Source organism: Dermochelys coriacea, chromosome 2, assembly GCF_009764565.3.
Source record: "Dermochelys coriacea isolate rDerCor1 chromosome 2, rDerCor1.pri.v4, whole genome shotgun sequence".
Lineage (NCBI taxonomy): Eukaryota > Metazoa > Chordata > Testudines > Dermochelyidae > Dermochelys > Dermochelys coriacea.
Window position 1 is genome coordinate 25076205 of NC_050069.1, and position 26033 is coordinate 25102237.

Genomic DNA, 26033 nt, shown 5'->3' on the forward strand with positions numbered 1-26033 from the left:
ATCGACTTGCTATTCTTCCGATAGACAAAAAACTGAATCAGGCTCTTACATTTGCTCTTTCACCAAACCTTACTTTTAAAAAAACAAACAAAAAAAGAAACCGTGGTTACTACAAAGGTGGAAAATAGAAATTTTGGTGTTTAGCTTGTAGTTGGGATCTCCTGACTGACCAGCTACTCTCTTCTCCATTGTATCACTCTGTCCTCTCCCTTATTCTGAGTTCTGACTTCCCCTTCCCATCTTTTTCTTCACATATTCACTCTTTCACTTTCTCCTCTGCGCTCTCTCTCTCTCTCTCCAGTTCAGCTCATGCTTAAATACTCTCCTAAATAGGGATACTTTACTGAATTGATGGCTTAAATCTGCATCACCATCTCTGTTTCTCCTCATGCCTTATCTTTCTATGTTCCTTCTTTCCTCTTTGGTTTTTGTCCTTTTCCCTGATTTTTCTCTCCCCCACTCCTCCTGTGGTGGCCTCCCCAGCTATATGGTATAGGACAGTGGTGGGCAACCTGTGGGCCACATGCAGCCAATCAGGGTAATCTGATTGCAGGCCGTGAGACATTTTGCTGACGTTGACCATCCGCCGGCACGGTCCCCCACAGCTCCCAGTGGCCGCGGTTCTCTGTTTCTAGCCAATGGGAGCTGTGGGAAGCGGCGGCCAGCACATCCCTGCAGCCCACTGCTTTCCCAAGTTCCCATTGGCCGGGAATGGCGAACTGCAGTCACTGGGGGCTGCAGGGGGCCGTGCCTGCAGACAGTCAACATCAGCAAAAACGTCTTGCGGCCCACAATCAGATTACCCTGATGGGCCACAGATTGCCCACCACTGGTGTAGGAGCACTGTTTATTCTTTTCTAATACAGCCAGGTTCATGTTTAAAGTGAATTAGAACTCTGCTCTTCTTGAGGTGGGTGTATCAGACCGAGTGGGGAGTACTCTGCTTCTTGCTCTTACATGCACTTTAGATGGTATGAGAAATTGAGTGCAGACCAGAGATACTTCACCAGAAGAACTCCCTGCTGTGGGAGTAAAGCTCCTATGCTGTGGATTACCATTTCCAACCTACTACACAAAACTAGAATAACATATGGGGAACTAGTCAAGAGGGTAAAACAGGTTAATCTAATAAAAAACCAATGAGATGTTAACTATTATGAAACTAATGTGTTTTGTATTAACCTTCAGTATGGAGCTAAAGTGTGACAATTTTAAGGACATTTATTTCAACAAAATATTTATAATGCTGTGCTTTGTAGCTAAAACTGTAGTTCACATTATGCTATTCAAATGGACAAATCAAGGTTTTTAACTTGGGTTCATTTTTGACTGACTGACTTCAGTTTTAAAGATTTGACCCTTTTCATAAATCACCCACCCCAACCCAGTCTTAGCAAAGTTATACATCGCTTAATAATCATAGTCCTTTCAAAGCAGCCAGAGGGAATAGTGCTGATTTTATAAAGAGAATGCAAGACAGTACACCTGCATCTCTCTTGCAGTGAAATTCAACAGTGCATTCTATTGATTGATTTTTAGCTGTTTTCCAGTGGTATATCCTGAACATGATGTATCCAAGAATTGAAAAATGTTGATCATGTTGAATTTGGGCCCCTGGGTAAAATCTGGATTCAGTGTGTAATGCAGAAACAGGATACTACTTCTTCTGCTGAGGGAGAAGATTAATAGGTATTAATTGATAGCTTAATATTATTTCAGAGTAGCAGCCGTGTTAGTCTGTATTCGCAAAAAGAAAAGGAGTACTTGTGGCACCTTAGAGACTAACAAATTTAAAAAATTTCATGAAGTTGACAGATTTCCTCTCTATACGGCTAAATTCAGTGCCTTGCATAATGACAGGTTTCAGAGTAGCAGCCAAGATTTTCAAAAAATTGTACCCTAACTGTGGATGTAGGCATTTAACTTCTGGTTCCTATTTTTGAAAATCTTGCCTGCTCTGGATATATAGATATGAGCTTTGTGATACTGACTTGAGAAAAACATATTGGAATCCATTCCCTTGCTTTTACTGAGAGTTGAGTGCAGCGCCTCTGAGGATTAGACTCTGAGAGTGTATCTACACTGCAATTTAAAACCCGCGGCTGGCTCATGCTAGTTGACTCGGGCTTATGGGGCTGTTTAATTGTGGTGTAGATGTTTGGGCTCAGAGTAGGGCCTGGGCTCTGGGACCCTGTGAGGTGGGAGAGCCCAAGCCTGGGTATCCGCACTGCAGTTAAACAGCCCCTTAGCCCGAGGCCTGTGAGCCAAAGTCAGCTGGCATGGGCCAGCGACAGGTATCTAACTGCTATATAGACATACCCTAAGACACAAAACCATTAGAGACTGATTAAAAGCCCAGTGAGGCCAATAGAAAATTCCCACTGACTTCAAAAGGATTTGGCTCAAGGACATTTATATAACTAATTTTAAAACACTTGATCTAATCACACCAGATTATGCATCTGTTGAATTATTATTGTTTTATAGCAGTACCATCTAGGAGATAGTTATGGACCAGGATCATCTTGTGTTTGGCACTGTACATATACAGGCCAAAAAGAGAGTCACTGCCCCCAAAGAGCTTTGCTGCTTGTAGTCAGTTGTCTAATTGTACTCAATTAAAGTAAAACAAAAAAGCACTTAAAGGGGAGGCTGTAATACATCTGTACTGACTTCCTAAACTATTATTAGTTCCATGTCCAAAATCAGTTCTCTACTTAACCATTTTTGTTTGAACTTCAGATATTAGTAGCTGTACACTGGGAGGCACTATAGCCTAATTTAGGCTTGAGAACTGGATCCCTTCTGGCATTTACTCTGAGTTTTGTTTTTCTTGCCAAACTCCCACTGTTCCCAGAGAAATTTATCTAAGACAAATTCAGAGCATTACCAATAGTTAAAACATGTTTGACAAAGATTCAGCAAATGGTGATAGAATTCAGAACTTCATCGTATTTAGCGAGAAAGGTGTTCTTGTGTAACAACCCTCTAAAGAACTCTGGGGATTTAACTCACTCTGTGTTCAAAGCAAAAAATTTAATTTGATGGTTAGAAAGATCAGAAAGAGATCTGATTTCCGTTTTTGTCACATTGTCAATTTAGAATAGAAGATGGTAGTTTAGTATGCCAAATATTCTGTCTGTCTGTAGCTATTCTTATAGATCATTCTGATCTTGATAAGTTTAGTGGACCATTATGGCATAACAAGCAGTTTATCTGCAACCTGCACAAACAGTGACATGACAAAAAATAATATAGGTAGCTGAATGTGTATGAAAGTGTTTCTGTTAATAACCTGTATGTGTATTCTAATTTTTTACCTGCATTTCACAGACAACAATATTTTGTAACTACAGGAAATGGCAGGATGAAAGGCAGAGTGCTCTAGTGGACCAAGGACAGGACCTGAATTGTAGGAAAAATCTATAAATACTATGAGATTATCCTCCATATTGAGTTGGTTCTGTGATATTCATTTATAGTTAAGAATCTATCAAGATTAGCTTCTGGTAAATTTAACTTGAACAGTATTTTTGGAAGTGGAAATCTATGCTAATTCACCCTCCCCCTCCCCCCCCAACGTTGACATTTTCCATGCTGCTTCCATACAAGGTCTTGTTTAAACAACATATTCTAATCAGTGCTTCACTTTGTATTCCTTGCTATGTCTATACAAGTGCAGAAAACAAACCTGTTATTGCAAAGTAACTAAACTATAGTATGATCTCGTCAGAATTAGTATGAAAATGTTTTATTAAACCATCTATCAATAAGGTAAGCAGTTCAACAAGAAAATCCTATTTATATTCTGTCCACTTGCACAAATAGTATTCAGAAGTATTCTTTAGCTAACAAACATGTAAATTAATTCAAAGCTTCTAAAACGTTTTAATACTAAATAGGTGTACTGCCTGTAATTAGCAAACTATTTGCTTTCACTTAAAACGTGGTAGAAGTTATTAAATGTAAATGATTAACAATGATAGTATATATATTAAACAGTATTAAACTATCAAATGTATTAAACAGCGATTTGTGAGTACCTTTGAAATTATTAACTGTCACAGCTGCGGCGTGGGCAGTCAGGACTAGTGGGTGGTGCCAGACTCAGCCCTAGTGAGCCACAAGTCAGAACTGGAATCAGAAGCCAGGAACCAGGCCAAGGGTCAAAGCCAAAGTCAGAAGCCAGGGACCAAATCAAGGCGAAGGAGCAGAATCTGTCATAGCAGCTGGCTGGAGATCCACCTAGTTGTACAAATAACTTCCTGGTATCCCCTCCAATGTTAACAATTCCCTTGTTACACATGGAATAAGGGATATTCAAAGAGGCCTGCATATCCCAGAGCCTCACAGTGAGGCACTCAGATAACAGCACAGGAGTTCTAGCTTCTACTGCTGTACTGAATACATATTTTTTTTTTTTCAGGGAGCGTGCATGGGGGCAGGAGCAGGGGCAAATCCCCCTTCCCCCCCCCCCAGTAATCAGTGGGGGTACAGATTCCTCTGGCCCTGGGGACACAGAACATGCCCCTCCAAAAGCAGTCAAATTTAAATTCCTATGTATGCCTCTGTGTTCTGTTTTTTGTGGGGAAGAGCCACAGAGAATTGGCAAGTTAAAGCAGCAAGTGACCAGCCTGCCTTCATTTTACACCATTCTGATGCATGGCAGATCTAATTGGCTCTAGAGGAGTGGCAATAGATGGTCAGAGTAAGCAAATAAATTGTTCTCTGAATAAGAAGTTTTAATGACTCTTAAATTGACCCGTCAAGCTTAAGAGAAACTTGGAGTTGGCTTGAGAAAGATCAAATATTTCACATTTCAGAGGAATTCTATTGGGGAAAGCCAAATGAAGCAAACAAGTTTTAAATCTATATTCTGAAACACCCGAGGAATCTCAGACATCTTGATCTGTTACCCTTTTACCTTCATAGAATCATAGAATATTAGGGTTGGAAGAGACCTCAGGAGGTCATTTAGTCCAATCCCCTGCTCAAAGCAGGACTAGGACGAACACCAACTAAATCATCCCATACCTTCAGTCTTAACCTATTTCCAACACATCAGATCTATAATCTTCTTGAATTTTTAGCTGCCAAACATTTTGTCCCACTAGATCAGAATCCACCCTTCTTAGCACAGAAGGGTTTCCTGTGCAGACAGTCAGGTTGAATACCAGAGAAGAAAGATCCTAGGTCTCTCCAACCACAGAGAGACTTAGGGTTTGTCTTCATTACCATAAATTGATGGAGGAGTGCTCTCCTGTTGACTTCAGTACTCCACCTCCTCGAGAGGCAGAAGCTATGTCAGCGGGAGAACGTTTCCCACCAACATAGCATGGTGTAGACACCGCTGTAAGTCAACTTAAGTTACTTAACTTAAAAAGCATAACTTAGATTGACTTACCTCCATAGTGTAGACCAAGCCTTAGGCCATGTCTACCCTAGCGAGCTTACAGCGACACAGCTGTACGATCACTCGTGTAGCCGCTCTATGCCAACGGGAGAGAGCTCTCCCATCAACATAAAAAAACCACTTCAACGAGTGGCGGTAGCTATGTAGGCAGGAGAAGCTCTCCTGCCAGCATAGCACTGTGCACACTAGCACTTCTGCTGGTAAAATGTACGCTGCTTGGGGGGTGTTTTTCCACACCCCTGAATGACATAAGTTTTGCCAGCATAAGTAGTAGTGTAGACATGCCCTTGATCACACCATCCCCAATGTGGTAAATTGAGAGATTTATCTTTGGAGCACAGGAAGGGAACTCCTCTGTATTTTCCATCCCTAGGTGGAAATGAACTTTATTTTTATATACTTCCGGGTCCCAGTTAGATTCCAGACAATTAATTCTCAACAAAGTAGATAGAAACCAAGAATCTCTTCAGTTCCCAAGAAATCTTATTCAACCTGTAATCTGAGTCTTTATGTCAAGTCAAGAAAGAGAGTCTTTGGAGGACTTCTATCCCCTCACAGTTGTTCCTTGTCCATGCTGACTTGAATGTTCAGGCTGTCCTTTAGCAGTATCTTTCAGGCAAGTGACAGTCTAGGAAATCCTTCCTTTAATTGCAGGCAAGCTTGCAAAAAATGAAAGATGGCAACAAGCCATTTGATTAGCAGCTAGATGTATGGATAATCATACCTCTTCGTCACCATCTTCTTCAGATCTTTGGATTGATGACATTTTATTCAACAGAATAGTTTTGATCATAGCATCTTTGCCATACAACAGCTTCTTTCCTGGACTTTCCACTTGCTGGAGCTATGAAGTACCATCGTTACAGGGTGAAATTTAAGTATTGCTAATACTTCTGTCTAACAGGTAGAGCAGAGTGGCTATTAACTTGTGAATCTTTGAATTTGACCTTTTATCCTTGAAGACTGATCTCTAACAAGAACACAATCGTCTCAAGAAATTATCAGAGTCATCAAGCCTGTCTTGGCAAATTTTTGCCTCCAAAACCAGATGATCAGATCTGTGTTTTAAAGCAAGTATTTCTAATTCTAATGTTCTTGGTTGTGTCTTCTACATGAGCAGTTTTAGGGGTTCCTTAATATTGGACTTGCCCATATTATTCATGAAGTGTTTAATGAAGAAGAAATTACCATTTCATTTTTAACCTTTCACTTGACTTCCTTAGATTAAGTGCAGATTGTTGGACGATCCATGGATTTTGTTAATACATTTTTTTCTAGTTTCATTGCGATAACCTCCTCTTGCCATAGGTTAAAATGATTTCCCTCTTCTTCTTCGGTTTTGTGGTAGTGAATCAGGTCATGTGTAGTACCACCACTAACTTCCTTTGGGACATACGTTGGGGACAACTTTAATTTCTGCTACAGGCTACTAAGGGAATGCATTGACTTGCAGCATCACTAGACTTCCCAAACTATGTCACTATCTTATCAATATTGCCTATTTTTTGAAAGCAAAAAGCAGAGAGATTATGTACTTTCAATTTGTTTATTTGCAAGAAGCAGATGTTTGGAACTCAAAGGCAGTTTTTATAAAAAATAAAGCATACAGACATTTTAGTTCACTTGCATAATTACTGTAAAGTTTGAGACCAGAATTGTGAAAATTTTATGCCTAAAATTTTGGCCCATACATCTTTTGAGGTGCCTAAAAGTGGAAGTGGCTAGACTTGAAAGCAACTGAGTGCCTGCAACGCCCATTGACTTCAGTGGGATTTATGGATGCTTGGAAGTTTTGCAAAGCTACTTTTGGATTGGTGGCTAGATATGGATTTAGGAGCCTAATTCAGCCACCTCAATTTAGAAAATTTTGGCCTCAAATATTCACTTAAAAATTTCACTTAAGTTTCTAATTGAAAATATAAGCAAAATTTAATTGACACTGGTTATTTAGTTACTTGGAAAACTTCACATGAAATTAGTGAGTATAAAACAATTCTAAAGAAGTGAGAAGTACTGTATGTGTGTTGGCCATAGTTTTTAGAGGCTGTGTTGCCACTGGCAAAGAATTAGTGGTTGACAATTGCTCAGAGTGCGCTTCACCTACTGAGAATAATTATAAAGCAGGACAAGATTTAACACTGGTAATATGCTGTGAGGAAGCCTGCAGTGGAGTCATTGCCCCAATGTATGCAGCTGCAGACATTGAAATAAGGGCACTTAAAACATTCTTACCTTTTGAATGTTATTTAAAAATCACTTACGTGCATAGACTTGTATTGCATCTGCATAATGATTACCTTTTGGAAGAAAAACCTGGAACAGAATCCTTACAGTTGGTCTTTGAAAGACTATGTAGTTTGGGTCAGGGAAGACGAGGAATAATTTTAGGCTAGTAATATACATATCAAAAGGCTATTTGTAAAACATCAAATACAGAGAGTTTTCTTTTAAAACTATGGGGAGGGAGAACAGTTTTTAATAAACCAGAGCAAAACTTTGAAGCCTGGATTAGTAGAGACATAGAAGTGAGTATGCTATGGATTAGGGAGAATATTGGAACAGGATCAAGCATCTTAGAAATTCAAAATACTCTCAGCAAGACTTCACAGGTGGTTTGATTGTGGATGAAAACAAATTGCTTTTACTATTTTTAATCTGTTCCTCATTCTGAGCCCAATCCTGCAAAGTGTGGAAGGCTTTCAATACCTTTCAGGATTGTGCTCGCTGAAGGATATCAATTTAAAGTACTCCTCTAACTCTAGAGTTTTAAATAGTTGTGCAGAGCAGTAATGGGGAATGAGATGGCGTGGATTGGGAGAAGTACAATTAATATACATAAATAAAAATATTCAGATAGCAGGGAAGTGTTAACAGAAATCAAACTCTCGAAGCCAGAGTGATGCAGCTTCTCCTGAGTCTTGAAATACTCCCAGTGGAACCTAAGTAATTAGAAGAAAAGCATTATGACTAAGCAGGAAAGAGAACCAAGGAGTTGGTATGAGGAGGATTTATGTAAATTTGATGTATGTACGGTAGCTCTGTCTAATCTAGTAAAAAAAAAAAAAAAATCCCAGATATCCTGAAATTCTTTTAGTTTCAATATCTTTTAGCTGAATCTTTCATATCTTGCATCTTTGTTAAGGCTAGTCCATTCAGGTAAATGGTGTGAAGCTATGCTGCTAATGTTCTAGGATTCTTAGCTTCTTAGTCACTTCCATATACTTTCTCCTTGGATCTCAGTCAATTTATTTAGTACTTCCAAGGATAGCAAGTGGTATTGTTCTGTTGGTGAACAGCTTTAATTTTGTTTTACTTATTCAATGATTCTTTTCCAGGAATTAGCCACTCCTGTGTGTGACAAATGTATATAAGGCAGTATTAGACTACACATAAGAGCCAGGCTCTGTCAATCACCACCAACGCAAGTTGAAATCTTTAAGTCCTAATGTACGAATCCTCTCTAGAATTATTTTAATAAAAAGGTTTTTCATACTAATAAAATGCTAGTTTTTCACTAGCATAGCTGACAATGTAAGAGTTTACTAGAGCAGGTTTAAATGTAATCCAGTCCTGTGTACATAAATAGTTTGTTTAATCAACAAAAGTCAGATATGTTAGTGTAAATAAGCATTTCTAGGCTATACTACCATATTCATTTTGTTGTAGTTTAAGAAGCAGAATTTGAACTTTTGAAACTTGAAGTGAATATCCCAGGTTTGGTTTTGTTAACTTTTTTGGAGACCTTTTATTGGACATGTGAGCAATCCATTTAAAATTAATGTTTTTGGCACATTCATGGTTTGCATCTAAGGCTATACAAATAGTTAAATTAACGTCTCAAAAATATTTAAGTTGGCCACTTAAACAAAGGTGTTTTAAGTCTCGAGGTAATAGCTAAAACTGTATCAATCAAAAGAAATTCCAGATTTAAAGGGGTGTACACCAGCTTAATGCTTTGAACCCAAGATGTTATGTAAATCTGTGGACTCTGTTCATCAGCTATAAATCTGAAGGCAGGGCTTAGTTCATAAATTAGAATGAGATAATTGAAAGACAAGATTTTACAGTGTCTTGTAAATCAGCAGGAGTGTTGTTTTTTAAAATAGGATGTAAAATCTTATTTGTTGCTAGGACCATGAGTAAAGAACTGGTGGAGTGCATAAACAACTGTACAGGATTGAACTTGGTGGATGCTGGCTTAACAGTACCCATCATTGGAACTTTGGCCGCAGTCCTGCTGAGAGAACTAGGTAGGCAGGCCCTTTTGCCGAGATGGAGCCTCAGTGAAGTCAGTGGGGCTCTGTGCGTTTCTCATTGTAGAATTCAGACCGTTGTTTAAGGTTTTTTTAAAAATCTGATCACTATCATCACATAAAAACATCATTTTAACTGGAATTCTGTTTATTGGAAATGTATAGCTAAAATATAAGAAAATTCTCTTTTTTACTAAAAGTTGTTGTCTAATTTTAATGAAATATTGAATCTGTATATACATCTTCTATGAACTAGAGAACAGCTTTCTTGGAATTCTGTAGTCCTCCATTCAGTTCTTTTGTTGTAAAACTCAATTATATTTCTTTTGTATTCAGATAACAATATCAGAGTCCTCTTGTAGCTAAAGTATCAGCTTGTAAATGACTCTGGTTGGTGCTGCTTTTTACATTGTGCCTTTTTTATATTGGAAAATTAGCCAGTTCAAATTCTATTAAGCTTAATTTTTTAAATTAAAACTTCTGTGTTTTCTCATCAGTGCAATTAGAGTTAGATGGTGGCTTCAGCCAGGGTCCTGAGCAAGGAAAGGATGTAAGCTGCGCCACTCTAGGAGAAGCTGTGACCCAGAGATAAACCTTGGGGTCTGATGGAGCCATATTGACCTCTTATTAGTCTTCCTATCTTTTCTTTGCATCAGGATAGTTTACGGTTGTGCCTTTAATATTGTTTCCTTGAAAAATTGTCAGCTCTCCTGAACTCCTGTATCCCTTAGAATTTTTCCTTCCTTTGAGATCTTGCCTACCAGATCTGAGTTTTTTAAAATGTGCTTTTTTTTTTTTTTTGAGTCCATTGTTCTTATTCTGTTGCTCTCATTCCTTCCTTTCCTTGGAATCATGAAATCTATCATTGCATGATCACTTTCATTCCAATTGCCTGAACCTTCAGATTCACAACCACTTCCTCCCTATGAACATATCTAGTCCTCAACTGCAAATGTAGCTCACTGCGGAAGCTTTCCTACTGGGAAATACGATGTTATTGTAAGCACTTAGTGACCGTCAACAGTATTAATTAATTATTACATTACATATATCAGTTAATTTAGAAGAAAAGTTGTCAGTGCTCTCTAATCCTGAGCAATTAAAATACAATATTTAGAAAGGATTCTGAACTATGAAGTGGTTGGTGTGGCTGTGATAGTTAAGGTTGCGTAATTGTTTCCCTTCTTCCACATCATAGAAGGTGGTGGGGACTTCCACTGTACATGTCTGCCTCTGCACAGGCATTGTGCTACTAGGGCTGGTGGGTAAACAGGTACCCAGCCTTGCTCCCTCCAATTTCTCCTGCTCTTCTGACCGTTGCCAGAGCCTCTGGCCTCTTGGAATGGTCAGGCTGCACCTCCAGATGGCGGTTTGTTGAAGCAAAGTCCAGGATCTGGAGGAATGGGCAGGGGGAAGCTCAGCCTACCTCTTTCTCATTGTTTCTGCTCTTTTGGCATGTCTGCTTCATACCGAGATGTATATTTTTTTCATAATATATATGTGTCTTTCAGATTGTTAAACTGGCTATTTATAGAATGCTTCCAAAGAACCTGCACAGAAGAACTATGATGCAGAGGCTGCACCTCTTTCCAGAAGATGTAAGTCAGTAGCTGTACTTGGTTATGTTCTGATTTCTCATGATTTAAGGAAGTATAGATTTAATCATTGAAATATCTCCCTTCATGAGAAAAGCAGCTTGTTTCTTTTATAGCTAAAGGCAGTTGGAATATTAATGTTTTTTCTTTATAACTTCATAAAGCTCTGAAGATTGTCATACATTAGAAGGCTTATTGTTCTGTATTTTGGCCAAAACAAAGGGTCTTTTACTGTACAAGATTATTTCTAACTGGAAATCAAGATAGAGTACAGTATCTGTAAACTTTGGTTCTGTGAACTGATTTTCAAAATTTAAGGCCTGGTCTACAGTAGAAAATTAAGTCAGCTTAACTATGTCACTTGGGGTTGTGAAAAATCTATATCCCTGAGTGGCATAATTAAGCCAACCTATCCCCAGTGTAGACAGCACTAGGTTGACAGAAGAATCTTTCCATTGACCTAGCTCCCAACTCTCGAGGAGGTGGATTACCTTCACCAGTGGGAGAACTCCTCTTGTCCCTGTAGGTAGTGTCTACACTGAAGCACTACAGTGGCGAAGCTAAGTTGTTATGCATAAAAATGAGTCTGTGAATTCACAAACCATGGGAAAAAGCCTCCCAGTCCCCAGAACCCTAATAAAACCTCCAGAAGCTACTAAGAATCTTCACTGTTGAAGATTCACCAAGCTTGCTTCTCAAGGAGGGACAGAACTTGCTAAATTATTTCACAAAGCATAATGTCTCCATATAGGAGGGAGTGTGAGCCCATTTTCTCCCAAACCAGAAGGTACTCATTCACCAGACTACTCCACTAATCAGCGTGTATATTACTGTCATGTTCTGGGGTGCAATCCAGACCAGTGAAGGGTTATATCACTGTCTGACATGTAACCCTGAGTGCCTCAAAATGCTCTGCTGCTATAGCTCTCTTGGCTGGATGCTTCCAGCCAGTGTACAAGCATGCCCTGAGTGTCTGTGTGTTAAGCATCCCTGGTTCAGCATTCTGATTCCAGCAGCCTGCTTGTAACATCACCACACACATTTTGGCCTCCTCCAGCTTTGGTTACACCTGGCAAGATGATCCCAACATTCCCCCAGGCCTGAATTTTCCCAAAACTGTGTGTTCTGCAATGTCCAGCCCTCTCTTTGACCATTTAGAGAGGGAGTTGAGTTCATTTGTTCCTTTAAAGAGACATTACTCAGCAGCTGGCCACATTAACTGGTGTTAACATTCACTTCAAATCAAACACAACACTGGGTCGGTTTAGATAAAAAGAAAAACAAGTAAAATAAAAGGAGATGGGATTTTAAGTGAGTCACATATAAAAGATAGAGTTAGGAATGGTTACAAGCAAGTAAAAGTGAAAAATGCTTTCTAGAGGCTAAGTCTTAACAAAACAAACCACAGCCTTTGTTCAAGGTAGTTTCCTTACCAATCTACCTACCAGTGAAATAGCTGGCCAGCCCGTCAGGATCTCCCATAGAGTCTAAAGTGCTTGGTTCCTTTGTCATCTAAGGTGAAAGATAGCTTTGGGTTCTTCACCCATTTCTTTTATAGTCCAGTAAACCTTTGAAATGGATTATTTTAAATGGTACCCCAAAAGTAAAGTGCATTCAAACTTGGGGGAAGATGACATGAAGTCTGGTCATGAAGGAAGTTCCATGATGGTTTCTTCCCTCTCTGGTGTTTGCTAAAATGCATATTGATCTGTTTTCTCAAATCTCTTCCCCTTGCTATGATGCTGAGTGATTGTCTCCTCCCCTGGCTGGTTTGATGATCCTGTTTATCTTTTATGTAAATTGCATTTCCATTGTCTTTTAATGTACCTTGGAAATACCTTCCAGGTGGTAGAACAACATTCCTTTGTCTAGAGTGGGAGTAACTTTAGCCCTGCCTGGCATATACACTTTGATAATATAATTTTCATTATGTTTGTAATTTGAATTTGCCGTCCATGCATACACCACACAATAATGCCAATGTTGTTAGTTTTCTGTTGGTATCTTACACCACACCCACTAGATACAGGTAATAACAACTGGTCAGGCCTGCTGAAACTCACTACCAAATGCCAATGAGTGTCTTGCAGATGCTGTTAGGGTCACAATTAAAAATGTTGTTCCTGTACGAAGAGTAATCATAATACTGTACATTGTGCTTGGGAGCCAACATGCAGCAGCCTTACACTGGAAATTTCTAAAAATTACATTCTAACAAATGAAGCATGTGTACTCAGAGAGAATATGAGAGCGGTGATCTGAAAAAATGTATATGTTTATTCTGTATACCATCGTTTTCTTTCTCTGTCTTAAATGAAGTAAAGATGCATGTTAGCAAAAGAGCTAGAATATTACTTTCCGCATGAGGTATTTTAAGTCAAGCAGTGACCTATAAATATATTGTGAACATGTCAGCTGTGGTTTCTGGCGAAAACGCAGAGCCTGATTTATATTTTCATTTTTGTCAAGCTTATAACCCGGTAGTGTATATAGATCTTTCTAGCAACAATATGTGAAGCGTGTTTCTGTGCTTTATAAAATAAATGCCAACACCCAGATCTTTAGTGCTATGTGTATGCACTATTTTCTTGGGGTACAATCCATAGAAAGCATTAGTAAAGCAAAGTAAAAATAATTATTTTATTATTTGGCATTTTGTGTAGCAAAAGTGTGGAAAAGTATATTTGACTATGAGCTTTATTAAGGAAATCAAAATCATATTGTATATATCTTTAGTGTCTGGTAGCATACTTTTTACAAATCAAGCAGTCGCATAGATTATTGATACCAGTAACAGTATTAATCTCTTGAGTTTCAATTCTTGGAGCAAGCTTATTATTTCTGAAAGATTGATGAGTACGATCTAGTAAATAATGTTAACTGACTTGGATCTGATTGCCTGTGAGACTACTTCTGTCCTTCGGCCTTTAACCTTTCACTTCATCAAGTCAGTTACTATTGTCTGAAATTATTTTGAGATGCTTTGCCGTTTGAACTCCAGTGAATGGGTGACACGGCTCTTTTTCTGAGGAACTCAGTCATGCTTCTGGTGGGAATGGGGTTCTGTCTGGTCTTGTAGTTGTGTTTGGGGGATTTCTTTGCATTATATTGTTCAACTGTTGTCTATATATATGTCAGCACCTTGAATTGGTGACTTATCAATGTTTATATTTTTAATTACAGTCAAGACTGAATGCAGTTTTTCTGGATATATGTTGTTAGGTTCTCATACTAAACAGTCTGTATTATGTTTCTTCAAATTCCAACTTAGCTAGAGGTACTAACATTATTTTGCAGTAGTCTCAATTATGTTGATTAGATGGGTTGATTCATTAAGCACTGAATCCACTGAACTGGTGGAACAATGTTCTGAAAAGTGTACCTACACACACATATTTAGGTTTCCTCTTTGGAATTTCAGTGCTTGCAGGGAAGATTTATTGCTTAAAAACTAGAAAGCTGAGAATCATTTATTATCTTCTACCTCAGGTTATCCCAGAAGACATACATAATAATCTTGTAGAGGAGCTTGCTCAGCCACGCCGAATCCCCAAGAGGTTAGATGAGTACACACAAGAAGAAATAGATGCCTTCCCAATGCTCTGGACTCCGTAAGTATCTTAAAAACCTTTGAAAAGGACATTTATGACTGTAGATGTGATGCATCAACCTTTAAAGAAACAGATGAGATCCCTCTGAGGCATGTCAATTTTTCATATTTATAAAATATATAGTTTGGTGTTTGATTTATACGTTCAGTTATGTTTGGCTTTTTTTTAGGCATGGATTTTCTGCTTGAGGAGGAAATGTCTGTAGTAGAAATAGAGCTCAGTGGCAACTTTCCCCCTATCTTTGTTTTTCATACAATTTTCAGCCCAAGTTCTTTATATCTGCCCATTCCTGGTATATGACTCATAAATGTAGTGGATTCTCATTCATAGAGAGAACTCCCTTAAACTGCAGATTTGCATTATATTCTACAATCTTTAGATATAGCTGAAAGAAGCCTTAACTCTTTATCCTATAAGGTGAAATAATATATACAAATAAGATATGATTTCTCTCTGGATATTATATGTGGGGAAAATTAATTTTACTAAACCACAGACCTTTAGACCAAATGTTTGGCAGAAAGCATGTCATTCATTCGCTTTGATGAAAACTTTCTTTTCCATGGAGATGTGTTTTTGTTTTCTCTTTTCCCCACAAAGCTGCAGTAATACGTATATTACATGTCAATGTCAGAGTATGTTTCAGATACTAGATTAAAATTCTGGGGAGAAAATTCTAATAATGTTGCAGGGAAAATCATCCCTACCAACCCCTGTTCTCTCTGTCTCTTTCTTTTTCCTTCATAATCCTCTCATATTGTCCTGCTTGTCTCCTCAGGCTTTTGGTCACAGTGCAAAAAAGTTGTATATCAAATTAAACTGTATGACAGCCTCCATTTTCAAATGTTACTAAATAGTCATTAACATGCATGAAATCCAAAGGAAAAACAGTATTACCAGGAAACAGTGTGCTGCAGGAAACACTACGACTAAATTATGGCCTACTGTCCTTTAGCCTGACGGGGGAAAGAAGCCCAGGGTGGGGGAAGCATGAGATATAACTTCTGCAAAACTCCCAGCTTCCCAAAAATCTCGAGTGTTTACACTCCCCAGGTCCCCTGCCATCGGAGCCTTGTTACAGGGGAAGTATTCGGCACCTTGCTCCCTGCCCCACCTTTGTAACATCTTGCACAAATCTTGATCTGAATATCCTGAAAGGTGCATTTCCTTTGCAGCAATAATCTATGCTAATTTCTGCCCTAAAAGCAAATAGAGACTGAATTTATCCCAGAATTAATCCCTGATGTATTCAAGAACATACTAAGAAGTTTGTGTGGAATATACCAAAACTTAGTCAGACAAAATATACCTACCTGTACGTATGTGTATACAAGGTATTTGTAGTTTTAAAAAAAAAGTCATGTCATTCTTTAATTCAGATTTAAAATGGGTGAATTTTAATATTAGCAGTGCACATCCTGCAGTCACTAATTATTTCTTTATTAGTGTGCTTTGTGATTTAGGAAGTGGCATAGTCTCGGGGCAGTGAGTGAGAACAGATTCTGTGGTTTGAAATGTAACTTCTTGGGAGTATTTAGACTACCAAATGCAATATAAAGACAACATGGAATTACCAACCAATGTAAATATCACTATTACATTCATAACAGTTCTACTTATTACTATTCTTAATATTGCACATTTGTGATGCATTACTGACTGAGTCCCCAGTCAGGGTTAAAATCCCAGTGTGTTAGGCACAATATAGATGCATGTGAAGAGACGGTCTCTGCCTTGGAGAGGTTACAATCTAATAAAAAACCAGTAGAAGAGAATGGGGAAGACCATATTTATATAGGCTAGCCATGCAAGTGACATGATGGTTCCAAATCATTTAAAATTGCAAGGGTTTTGTTTGTTTAATATATATATATATAAATAAATATAAGTGATTCCCTATCTCAGCAAGCACTACAGGTCCTCTAACTAGCCAGCATGGAATGCTGGGACAGGGAATTGCTGATGCTTATTTGTATCACCACTATAATTTTAAAAAGATTATATTGAGAGGCAGCAGGCTGTTCTTTAAAAGCAAAGAGCCCAATATTATAAACAATTACTCCTCTGATTAGTCCCACACTTGGTCTCATTGGTTTCAGTGGGACTACTGGTGAGAATGAGCATCCCCATGGGAATAAATAGTTTGCAAGATGACACTCTTAAACAGTATAGCAGTTTGTTTTGCGAGAAAGCGTAGGACTATGTCCTGCAAAGTGTTGTACGCTGCTGTCAGGTGCTGATCACCCTTGAGTCCTATGGAAATCAGTCAGAGTTGAAGGCAAAGGGCAGGCGTGCTCTTTACTTTGTAGGATGAAAACCTTCGTACTTGCACTTTGACACTAGTATGTAATGGACTTTTAGTTTTAATGTTTAGGTGATTGCTGCAGATTCTTAGTACTGTACTGTAAACGTGATTTAGATTGTATTTCTACTTAGTAATGATAAAGCAGTGGGTAATAAGCCAAAAGTCTTTTCAAACAAAGCAATTAATTGAAAACAAATAAAGGAGGAAATACATTTTAAAATAGTTCAAAAATATGTGGAGGCACATAACAAAATTTGGGTTATGAAAAGAAGAGAACATTCTACTTCACAAAAATAGTTCCATCAATAGCTCCTCAGTATAGAAAAGGAAAGGCAAACTGTTAAAAAAAATATATATATATATTTTTACAAGTAAGAGAAAATCACAGTTTTTAACATGAATTTAAACAAGGAAAAGTCACTAGGCTCCTTTTTAAAATTTATTCAAACAGTATTTGCCATCCACAAAAAAATAGTGCTTATTTTCTATGTGATAATGCACATGTAAATGGGAATATTCATCTGTCACATTTGACAGTAAATGCAAAACAAAGGATGGAACTTCTCCAAAACATAATTTAATATTTTTTAAAGAATTACACATACCCTTGAAAAATAGGACTACATAATATAAACTGGACCTGTGAGAAGGATTAATCTGTATACTGGGACAGGCCTGCACAATTCCCATTACATACTCATAACAATGACCTAGCCATGTACAATTAAGAAATCACATTAATTAATAGTAAAGAGTTCTATTTTTTGTTTTACATAGATACGTAGGTTTTTATCCAAGTGGGGCAAATAATCTGGTAACATTCCAATAATTATCCGGTATGGGGAGATGTTTTCAACTGAAGCATGCATCAAATTCCCAATAAAGGTAATCAGTTACCTTTGAAAATTGTACATACAACAGGAGAATCGATCGCATTAGAGTACCATTTGTCTAGTATTGAACACAGTGTAGAAGGGAATGAAGATCTGTCTGATTGTCTGTGTGCATGAAACAGACACATGGAGTTGTGTAGGAGCTTATGCATGTAAGTTATAAAGATCAGAATATGATTCCTCTTTATAGAATTTTTGCATTCCTTTCTTTTCGGGGGGGAGGGGGAATTAGAAATATGAAATTGTGAGAACTGCGTTGCTCACAAGTTTGGTAATAGAATACAGAGTCTTTCACTTGTATTTTTTCACATTTTATCCCAGTTTGATAGTGGACGTATAGCTGCTGTTCAGTGACCTGTGTAAAATTATTTGATGTTCCTAATGAGTGTGCCACATGTTCACTCAACTTGCAGCTGCCCTTTAACACTGGAACTTAGTGTGTTGAATTCCTAGGCACTGGGCCTTACGTAGGTGTCAGAACCACTCAACAGGGGAGAGAATTGTGGACTTCACGCATGAGAGGACTAGTAGTGGAGGTATAGTTTCACATTACTACTCGTTCCCATCACTATTTCCATCCTGGAAGTGCTCAAACTATTTTAGCGTAGTATGTTGGACTGTTGCGGCTACTTTCAGGCAAGCTAGCAGTATCTTATGGTAGACAATATCATATGCTGCAGAGGGGCCCAGGGGGATAGAAATGGATGTCTGCCTTCTGTCACTCATCAGAGCCATTAAGGTGGTTTCAGTTTTCATGTCCTGGCCATGAATCTAGATTGTGTCAAGTCTAGGATGTTAGCTTCAATTAAATGACTTCAAAGTTGGCCTTTGGCTAACTTCTCTGTGAGCTTGCTCAGGAACAGATGATTTGACACAGTAAAGTTTCATATCTCTCAGAATGGGAGGAATAATAATAATAATTTAAAAAGTAGTTCTCTACTTCACAGTGGTGGGGTGAGGATGAATACATTAATGAGCTATGGTGCCTAAGGATGGGGACTCCATCAGTAGTTAGAGCAGAAAGAGGCTCAGTGGAGCCCTGAAACTAAAACTTAGCAAACTTGTAAAATAACATCTCTGATTTAAACTACCCTATCTAGCTAAGTAAAACAAAACAGAGAAGACCACTTAAAAGAACTCCCATGGACTGCGGCAGGCACAGCTCAGTTCTTCTACTGCTCTTACTGGCCAAAAGGAATTGTGTGGAAGGTGGGGCTGCTGGCTCTTATATACACTTTGGTGGGAGGCCCTGGGAGATAGGCAGGGTAAATATCCAGCTTCAGTATCCCCTGTTTGTCACCAGCTTCTGAGCTCTTTTATGCTGAGGCACAGGCGTGAGCCCAAGAGGGAGGCAGCATCTGATTTCAGTACTAATTTCAAAGAAAATAAGCATAGAAACTACAAAACTGAAATGATATTTCAGGTGTTCCTTAATGACTGATCAGGTTCTTGAGAGACTTGAGGATGACAGTAACCCCACATATTAAAAATGGGCCGTGGGACATGACAGAGAATTGTGGACTAGTTAGCTCAACATGCTGCAGAGGAAATGTTAGAAAGACACTCGTGTATTTCTATGTATTTAAAAAACCAATGTTTTCATGCACACTATGAAATACAAAGGAAAAAGCATCCTTGTAGTAGTAGTAGTATTTATTTTTTTAATTATTATTAAATAGGCATTTTCCTACAGTGTTTGCAGTCCAAACATAATAGAATTGTTCAGGCACATGAGAACTTGAAAGTGACCCGATGAAGTGAGCTGTAGCTCACGAAAGCTTATGCTCAAATAAATGTGTTAGTCTCTAAGGTGCCACAAGTACTCCTTTTCTTTTTGCGGATACAGACTAACACAGCTGTTGCTCTGAAACTAGACTAGCCAGTTTCAGTTAAGTTTCCACTGTTCTAGCTGACACTTGTGGAAAAAGTAAACAAAGATCATCCATAGTGGAAAGAAAATTAGATTTCAGATATTCTTTCATTTTTAATCATCCTAAAATGCAAAAACATAGACACGGGAGACTGATTTTAGCCTTTGCCCTGGCTGTTGTACGTCACTCTGTTTTGGAGTTGCAAGAGGCAGGGAGAACTCCCTTAGGGCAGGAGCAGCACAGAGCTGACTTGAGTGACCTGATGCTGCCCGCTCCCCTCCCTTCACTGTTACAGACCCCGATGTTCGAGGGGGGAAGGAGCTGTGCCTGTAGCACTGATTGCTGTGTGAATTCTGGGCTGCTGCAAAGCCCGTAGGCAGCACAAGAGCCATAAATCAGAGTGACCTTTTGGCCCATTCACCAGATCAGAATCCAGAGGGCACAGAGATAGGGTAAATCCACGTCTGCACCTGCTACCCTGGCTTGCACCTTCTGTGCTATAGTTTTTTTACAAACGTGACTTGACACCCATTTTTAACTTGATCCATTAAAAAAACATTATGTTGCTTTAGTGTGGGAGCACATCTTAATTAAAGGTTTCAGAGTCGCTACCTTGGTTAACTGGTATGTGGAGGGATTTGAAGATACACTGGTTTAATAGGCAAGGGAAATGCAATTGTGGTTCTATAATCCAGATGTTGATAAGGTTTTACATTAAAAATTACTGGCTAAGAAAAGAAATCATGGTACAAGAGGGAAGATATTGTAGCTCATTGGACAGAGAACTGGCTGAAAACCAGATAACAGTGAATGACTGTAATAGGTAAATTCCGTAGTTGGAAAGAAGTCATTAATGGGGAACATCAAACATTTTTTTTTTTAGATTTCTTGTATATAAGAATTTGATAGTGAAGGTAAAGAATGTTAAATGCTGATGGTACTCTCACTGGAAATATAACTAATAGTGCATCTAGATTTGTAATGGTTTATTGTAGATCTTTTCCATTGTTGCCAGTAAATGAAAACTGAAGCACAATAGACAAATGTAAAATGATGTCTGAGGTAACTGTAAATGGAAAAGGCTTGTTTAAATAGATCCAGAGGTACAATATACAAACCTAAAAAAAGGATTTTGGATTTTACATACCTGAGAGACAACCTTTCTCCCCATGCTTTATGAGCTGTATCCTGCTTGATACAAATAGAGGGAAGTGTCATCAGGGAATTCTCTGTGATGCCTTCTCTGTGAAGGCACTTTTCCTTAGGAGTGCTTTCCCACTCCCCCAGTTTGAACCTGTAGACCTCCAAGGCATGTTTCAGAGCCCATCTATTTGAGCAGGTGTTGGCGGAGAGGGCTGAGGCAACTAGGATAGGAATTCTGTTTGGGGGATAGAGGTGGAAGTGTGGGTTGGGAGTTTTAATTCATATTGCATCTACTGACTGTTAATGACTATGAGATGTGTTGGGAGGGGGCAGGGACAGAAAAAGAAGGGTTCCTGCTTTGACTGAATTTGATTTGTAGCTTTTCTTTATTGTGTGTTTAGATTTATTTCCAGGATGCTCAAAGTTCTAGGTTGGGTGGATATTAAATAGAAAGAAAACAAAGTACTGATGCCATCACCTTGTACAGAGTTGCTGTTAAAAAAGACACAAATAACTTACTCTTATTACAGCACTTTTATCAGTAGATCTCAAAGTGCTTTACATAGGAGCTGAGTATCATTATCCCCATTTTACAGAGGAGGAAACTGAGGCACAGAGTGGTAAAGTGACCTGTCCAAGGTCACCCAGCAGGCCAGTGGCAGCACCAGGACTAGACCCAGGTCTCCTGAGTCCCACTAGGAAACACTGCCTCCCTAGTAGGTGGTGGAATTACTGAACACAGACTTTACTAAGACCACTGTTTAGTTTTGGGTACCTCTTCAGAACTCAGGAACACAACATGAAAATTAAGTGTAAATCAGATAGGCATGCATGTGTCCAGGACAGTGCATTCCTCTTTATTACAGTCAGCTACGCTGTGCTATTGTTTTGTATTGAATACTTCTGACTTAGATAGAAAAAGGCACTGTTATGTGAAGAATTTACATATTTGTAGATTATATGTTTAAAGAGTGACAGAGCTCTAACCACTAAATGCACCTTTCAAAATTAAAACTATATACTTTTCAGTTCCGAAATAGTTACACCCTCAGGGCATATTTCCAACCCTAGCCTCCATTTCCCGGTTTAAGATAGCAACTGCTGTGGATGCTTTGAAGACAATAGTTGACAAGCAGCACTATATCTGCCTTCTTTACTAAGAAGCCAAAGGAAAGAGGTGACCTGCAGACTTTGACAGCTGCTGCATGTGGCTTGGAGTGAAAGTACCATTAAGGCTGGGGAAGCACAAGGCTGGGAAGGAATTGTTGCGTGGCAGCTGCACCCACAGGTTCAGCAGCGTATGTGTCCACATGTATGGTTCTTGGCTGTCTGTTAAGAGCCAACCCCTTCACTTTTCCTTCCCTGAATAACATGGCTCTGTGCTCTGAGTTGTATGATTCTGGTGTGGTAGTGTCCGGAATCTGCAGAGAGCTTTGCCACAGGGGTGGGTGGATGAAGTGTGGGATATTGCTGTAGCTGGCTCCCAGTAGTGCTCTGTTGAAACCTATTCATGATTTTAGAATAACCCCAGCAACCCCTTCCAGGAAGCAGGATGTAAATGCTTGGGCCAGAAATCAGGGAAGTTACTCTAAAAATAAACATTAAAAGGGTGTTTGGTTTTCTTCAGTCAAATTTCAGAGAGTTTACAATACACAGAGTTTTAAAGTTTCAGAAGGGTTTTGGAGATTTTTCTTCAAACAGCCAGAGAGGGATTGTCTGACAGATGGAGATTCTTAATGGAAACTCTTCATGGACCTAAACCCCCGGCTGGAAGATAGGCACTCACTATGTTAGTAGGCAGCAAACTAAAGGCATTTTCCCAGGAGTGAGACTCTTGTTGTACTTCTGAAATTTACCCAGACCAAACTGGAACACATATACAGGTCCATCTTTTTATATTTGGTTGCATTTGTTAAAATTAGTAAATTATTTAAATAAACTGTCTATTCAAAATACACGTTCCTGAACTTTGGAAGTTTTGTGAAATAAAAAAACAAGATCTTCCTATAAATCCACATCTAGCAGCTTAGCTCACACGTGCATGCCTATCTGATTTACACTTAATTTTCATGTTGTGTTCCTGAGTTCTGAAGAGGTAACCAAAACTAAACAGCAGTCTTAGTAAAGTCTGTGTTCAGTAATTCCAAGGAAACAATATTAAAGGCACACCTTGTGTTGTGTTAGGTATGAAAATGGTACCTTAAATATCTCCCACGATGTGTTGCATTATAAGGGGTACAACCCACAATTAATAAACCATGTACAAATGCCTTTTATTCTAAAATGTAGGTATAAGGGATGTTTATTAAATGGAAAATTAAAGGTCTTATTATTCTGGCTGTCAGAAGAGACTCAAAAAACAGTTGTAAAGATAACTTGAGAGATTAATGGGCTTTAAAAATACTTTTGTGAGAAAGTATTAATAAGGTACTGTACTATGCTTATTTGGCGGATTTTTAAAATGCCTATCAATTATCTCTGCTAAAAGTTGTTTTCCTGCCTGCAGCTATTACTTAGACTGAAGGTTTTTGGACCTGGGACCTTCTTTGTTCTGTGTTTGTGCAGAGCCTAACAGAGTGGGGTGCTCCCATAATACAAAGAAATAATATCATCACCTTGGGCTGTGAGCTCTTCAGATCTCACTAAGCAGGATCAGTATTTAAAACGCTGGTGCTGTAGGAACTAGTGTTAATTCAGTGGCACTCTTTCCCTTTGTGTCAGTCCTCTTTCCTCAGAACAGATACCAGACAGCCAGTGAGTGAAAAAGCTACTCCACACTTCCCTTGCCAGTGTGGCTCAGGCCTGTTCTAGAGGTGGAAGGGAAGTTCAGTTTCTGAGACAACTCAGTTCTAGGGCTGCTGAAGTTTTCAACAAGAGTTCCAGTGGCTTTTGATATTAAGGAAGTAAAATAAATAAATAAATAAATATAATGTGTGTGTGTGTGTGTGTGTGTGTAGAAACTAGCTTAACAAAACATTCTGAAAAATGAAAATAGTCTAATCTTGTGCCACAGAAGCTAAAATGGAATTTTCTTCCCCTTCCCCCCCATGGATAAAGCATTGCACAGTTAGCTATATACTTTTGAGAAAGGGTTTCCTTTGCAGCATTAGGCTTTGACCATGACAATGGCAGGGTGCGAGACAAGATGGACCAGTGGTTTAATCTGTATTTTTTTTAAAGAGGGATTAAAAGGTTAACAAATCTATATTTTAAATCTTTCTGCTGGTTAAAGTTAATTCCATGTTCTTTGTTTCAGAGTAGCAGCCATGTTAGTCTGTATTCGCAAAAAGAAAAGGAGTACTTGTGGCACCTTAGAGACTAACACATTTATTAGAGCATAAGCTTTCGTGAGCTACATCCGATGAAGTGAGCTGTAGCTCACGAAAGCTGATGCTCTAATAAATTTGTTAGTCTCTAAGGTGCCACAAGTACTCCTTTTCTTTTTATGTTTTGTTGTACATAAAATGCACCTTCCTGTAAGTACTTAGCCTAATGCCGTTTTATTTTTACCAATTAAAACTGCAGCTATGCAGATCAATTTTCTTATCCTCCTCAAATTAAGATATGCATGGCACACGTGCTAGAAAATGAGAGGCCCATTAATATGAAGTAGACAAGCAGGGTAAAAATGGAAATATTTTACGCAATACTTTGAAAACAGGAATATTGTTGAGATACAGCAGAGTGAATTAAAAAAGGTACGTCGGCCATAAATCTGAATGTAATTTCTGTGAGGTGATGATGCTACGCTATTTGTCCTTATCATAATAAAACTAGAGAACTTGTTTGCTCTTTATAATTTGTAAATATCCACTCCTACTGTATTTTTAAATGTGTAATTATTAACAGTGTCTTGTGGAAAACACTTCACAGCTTGTCCCTTCTTGTCTTCTTTCTACTTACTTAAACATACTCCTCTGAGTTCAGGAGTTGGACTGAGCCAGTGCAGAATGCTCTCCATTCCAGTACTTCTCTGATGGCCCCATTAGCTTTTGCCGAATTTATATCATTTTTGAAAAAGTTTCTGTGGTTCTCAAGGAAACCCTTCCATGTGTGTCCAGCACTGTCTTGCTGAGGCCTTGTCTACATGCCCCTATCCAACATAGTTATGCTGGCAAAAGCCTCAGTTATACTGGCAAAAGGTCCTTTTTGCCTGTATAGCTTATTTAATTTGTCAACAAAAGCACTCTTTTGCTGATATAAACTCTGTCTCCACTACAAGGGTTTGCTGGTATGGCTGTTGTGGTATAGCTATACCAGCAAATCCTTTCTAGTGTAGACAGAGCCTAAGATTGGTTTATTTGAGTTTAACCTGTTGTGTTTTTTGGAGGGGTGGAGGGAAAGAGAGGGTGTTTACCAGATTGTTAAATTGAAATGAGCCTCTTAAACCGAAATAAGTTTCTACACACAAACTCACACTGGTTTAATCAAATTAATTTGAAAATCCACCTTTAGTTAAACTGGTGCAAGTTTGTATATAGACGAGGTCTGCATTCAGGCAGCTTGAAGCATTAGCTGTGATAAACATGAAAGGGTCTCCTTTATATCAATTCTCGTCTACACTGTAAAAGGCTTTCTGGTATAATTATACTGGCAAACCCTCCTAATGCAGACCATTTTATACAAGCAAAAGCACTTTCTTCTCTACAGTAGGGTTTTTGCTTTTATAAAAATGTTCTCCTAAATTTATACCCCTATGTGACAGTACAATACCAGCAAATTTCCTAGTGTACATCAGGCCTCGGTTATCAGTAACTTGGAAGCCTAATGTTGATTTAAATATCCATATTAACTATTCCACTGAGTATTTTAGCAGAGACATCCAGCTACTCTAGAATTATAGACAAATCTTGAGTAGAATTACATTCCCTTCTCTCCCCCCTATTCCAAACTCAGTTTATCTATGTGTAACCACATAATATGGTATTATGGAAAATGTTAAGTGTCCT

General features: G+C 38.5%; 1 protein-coding gene across 3 annotated transcripts in view; it reads left to right on the plus strand.

Moving 5' to 3' along the window:
- MRPL13 (mitochondrial ribosomal protein L13) overlaps positions 1–26033 on the plus strand; it is a 56898-nt gene that overhangs the window by 14674 nt on the left and 16191 nt on the right. For all 3 annotated transcript variants that reach the window (XM_043507398.1, XM_043507400.1, XM_043507399.1), the window contains exons 5-7: positions 11178–11264; positions 14751–14872; positions 24597–24782. In XM_043507398.1, the coding sequence (XP_043363333.1) occupies positions 11178–11264; positions 14751–14872; positions 24597–24645 (258 nt within the window). In that variant the 3' untranslated portion in view covers positions 24646–24782. The remainder of the gene's footprint in view (positions 1–11177; positions 11265–14750; positions 14873–24596; positions 24783–26033) is intronic.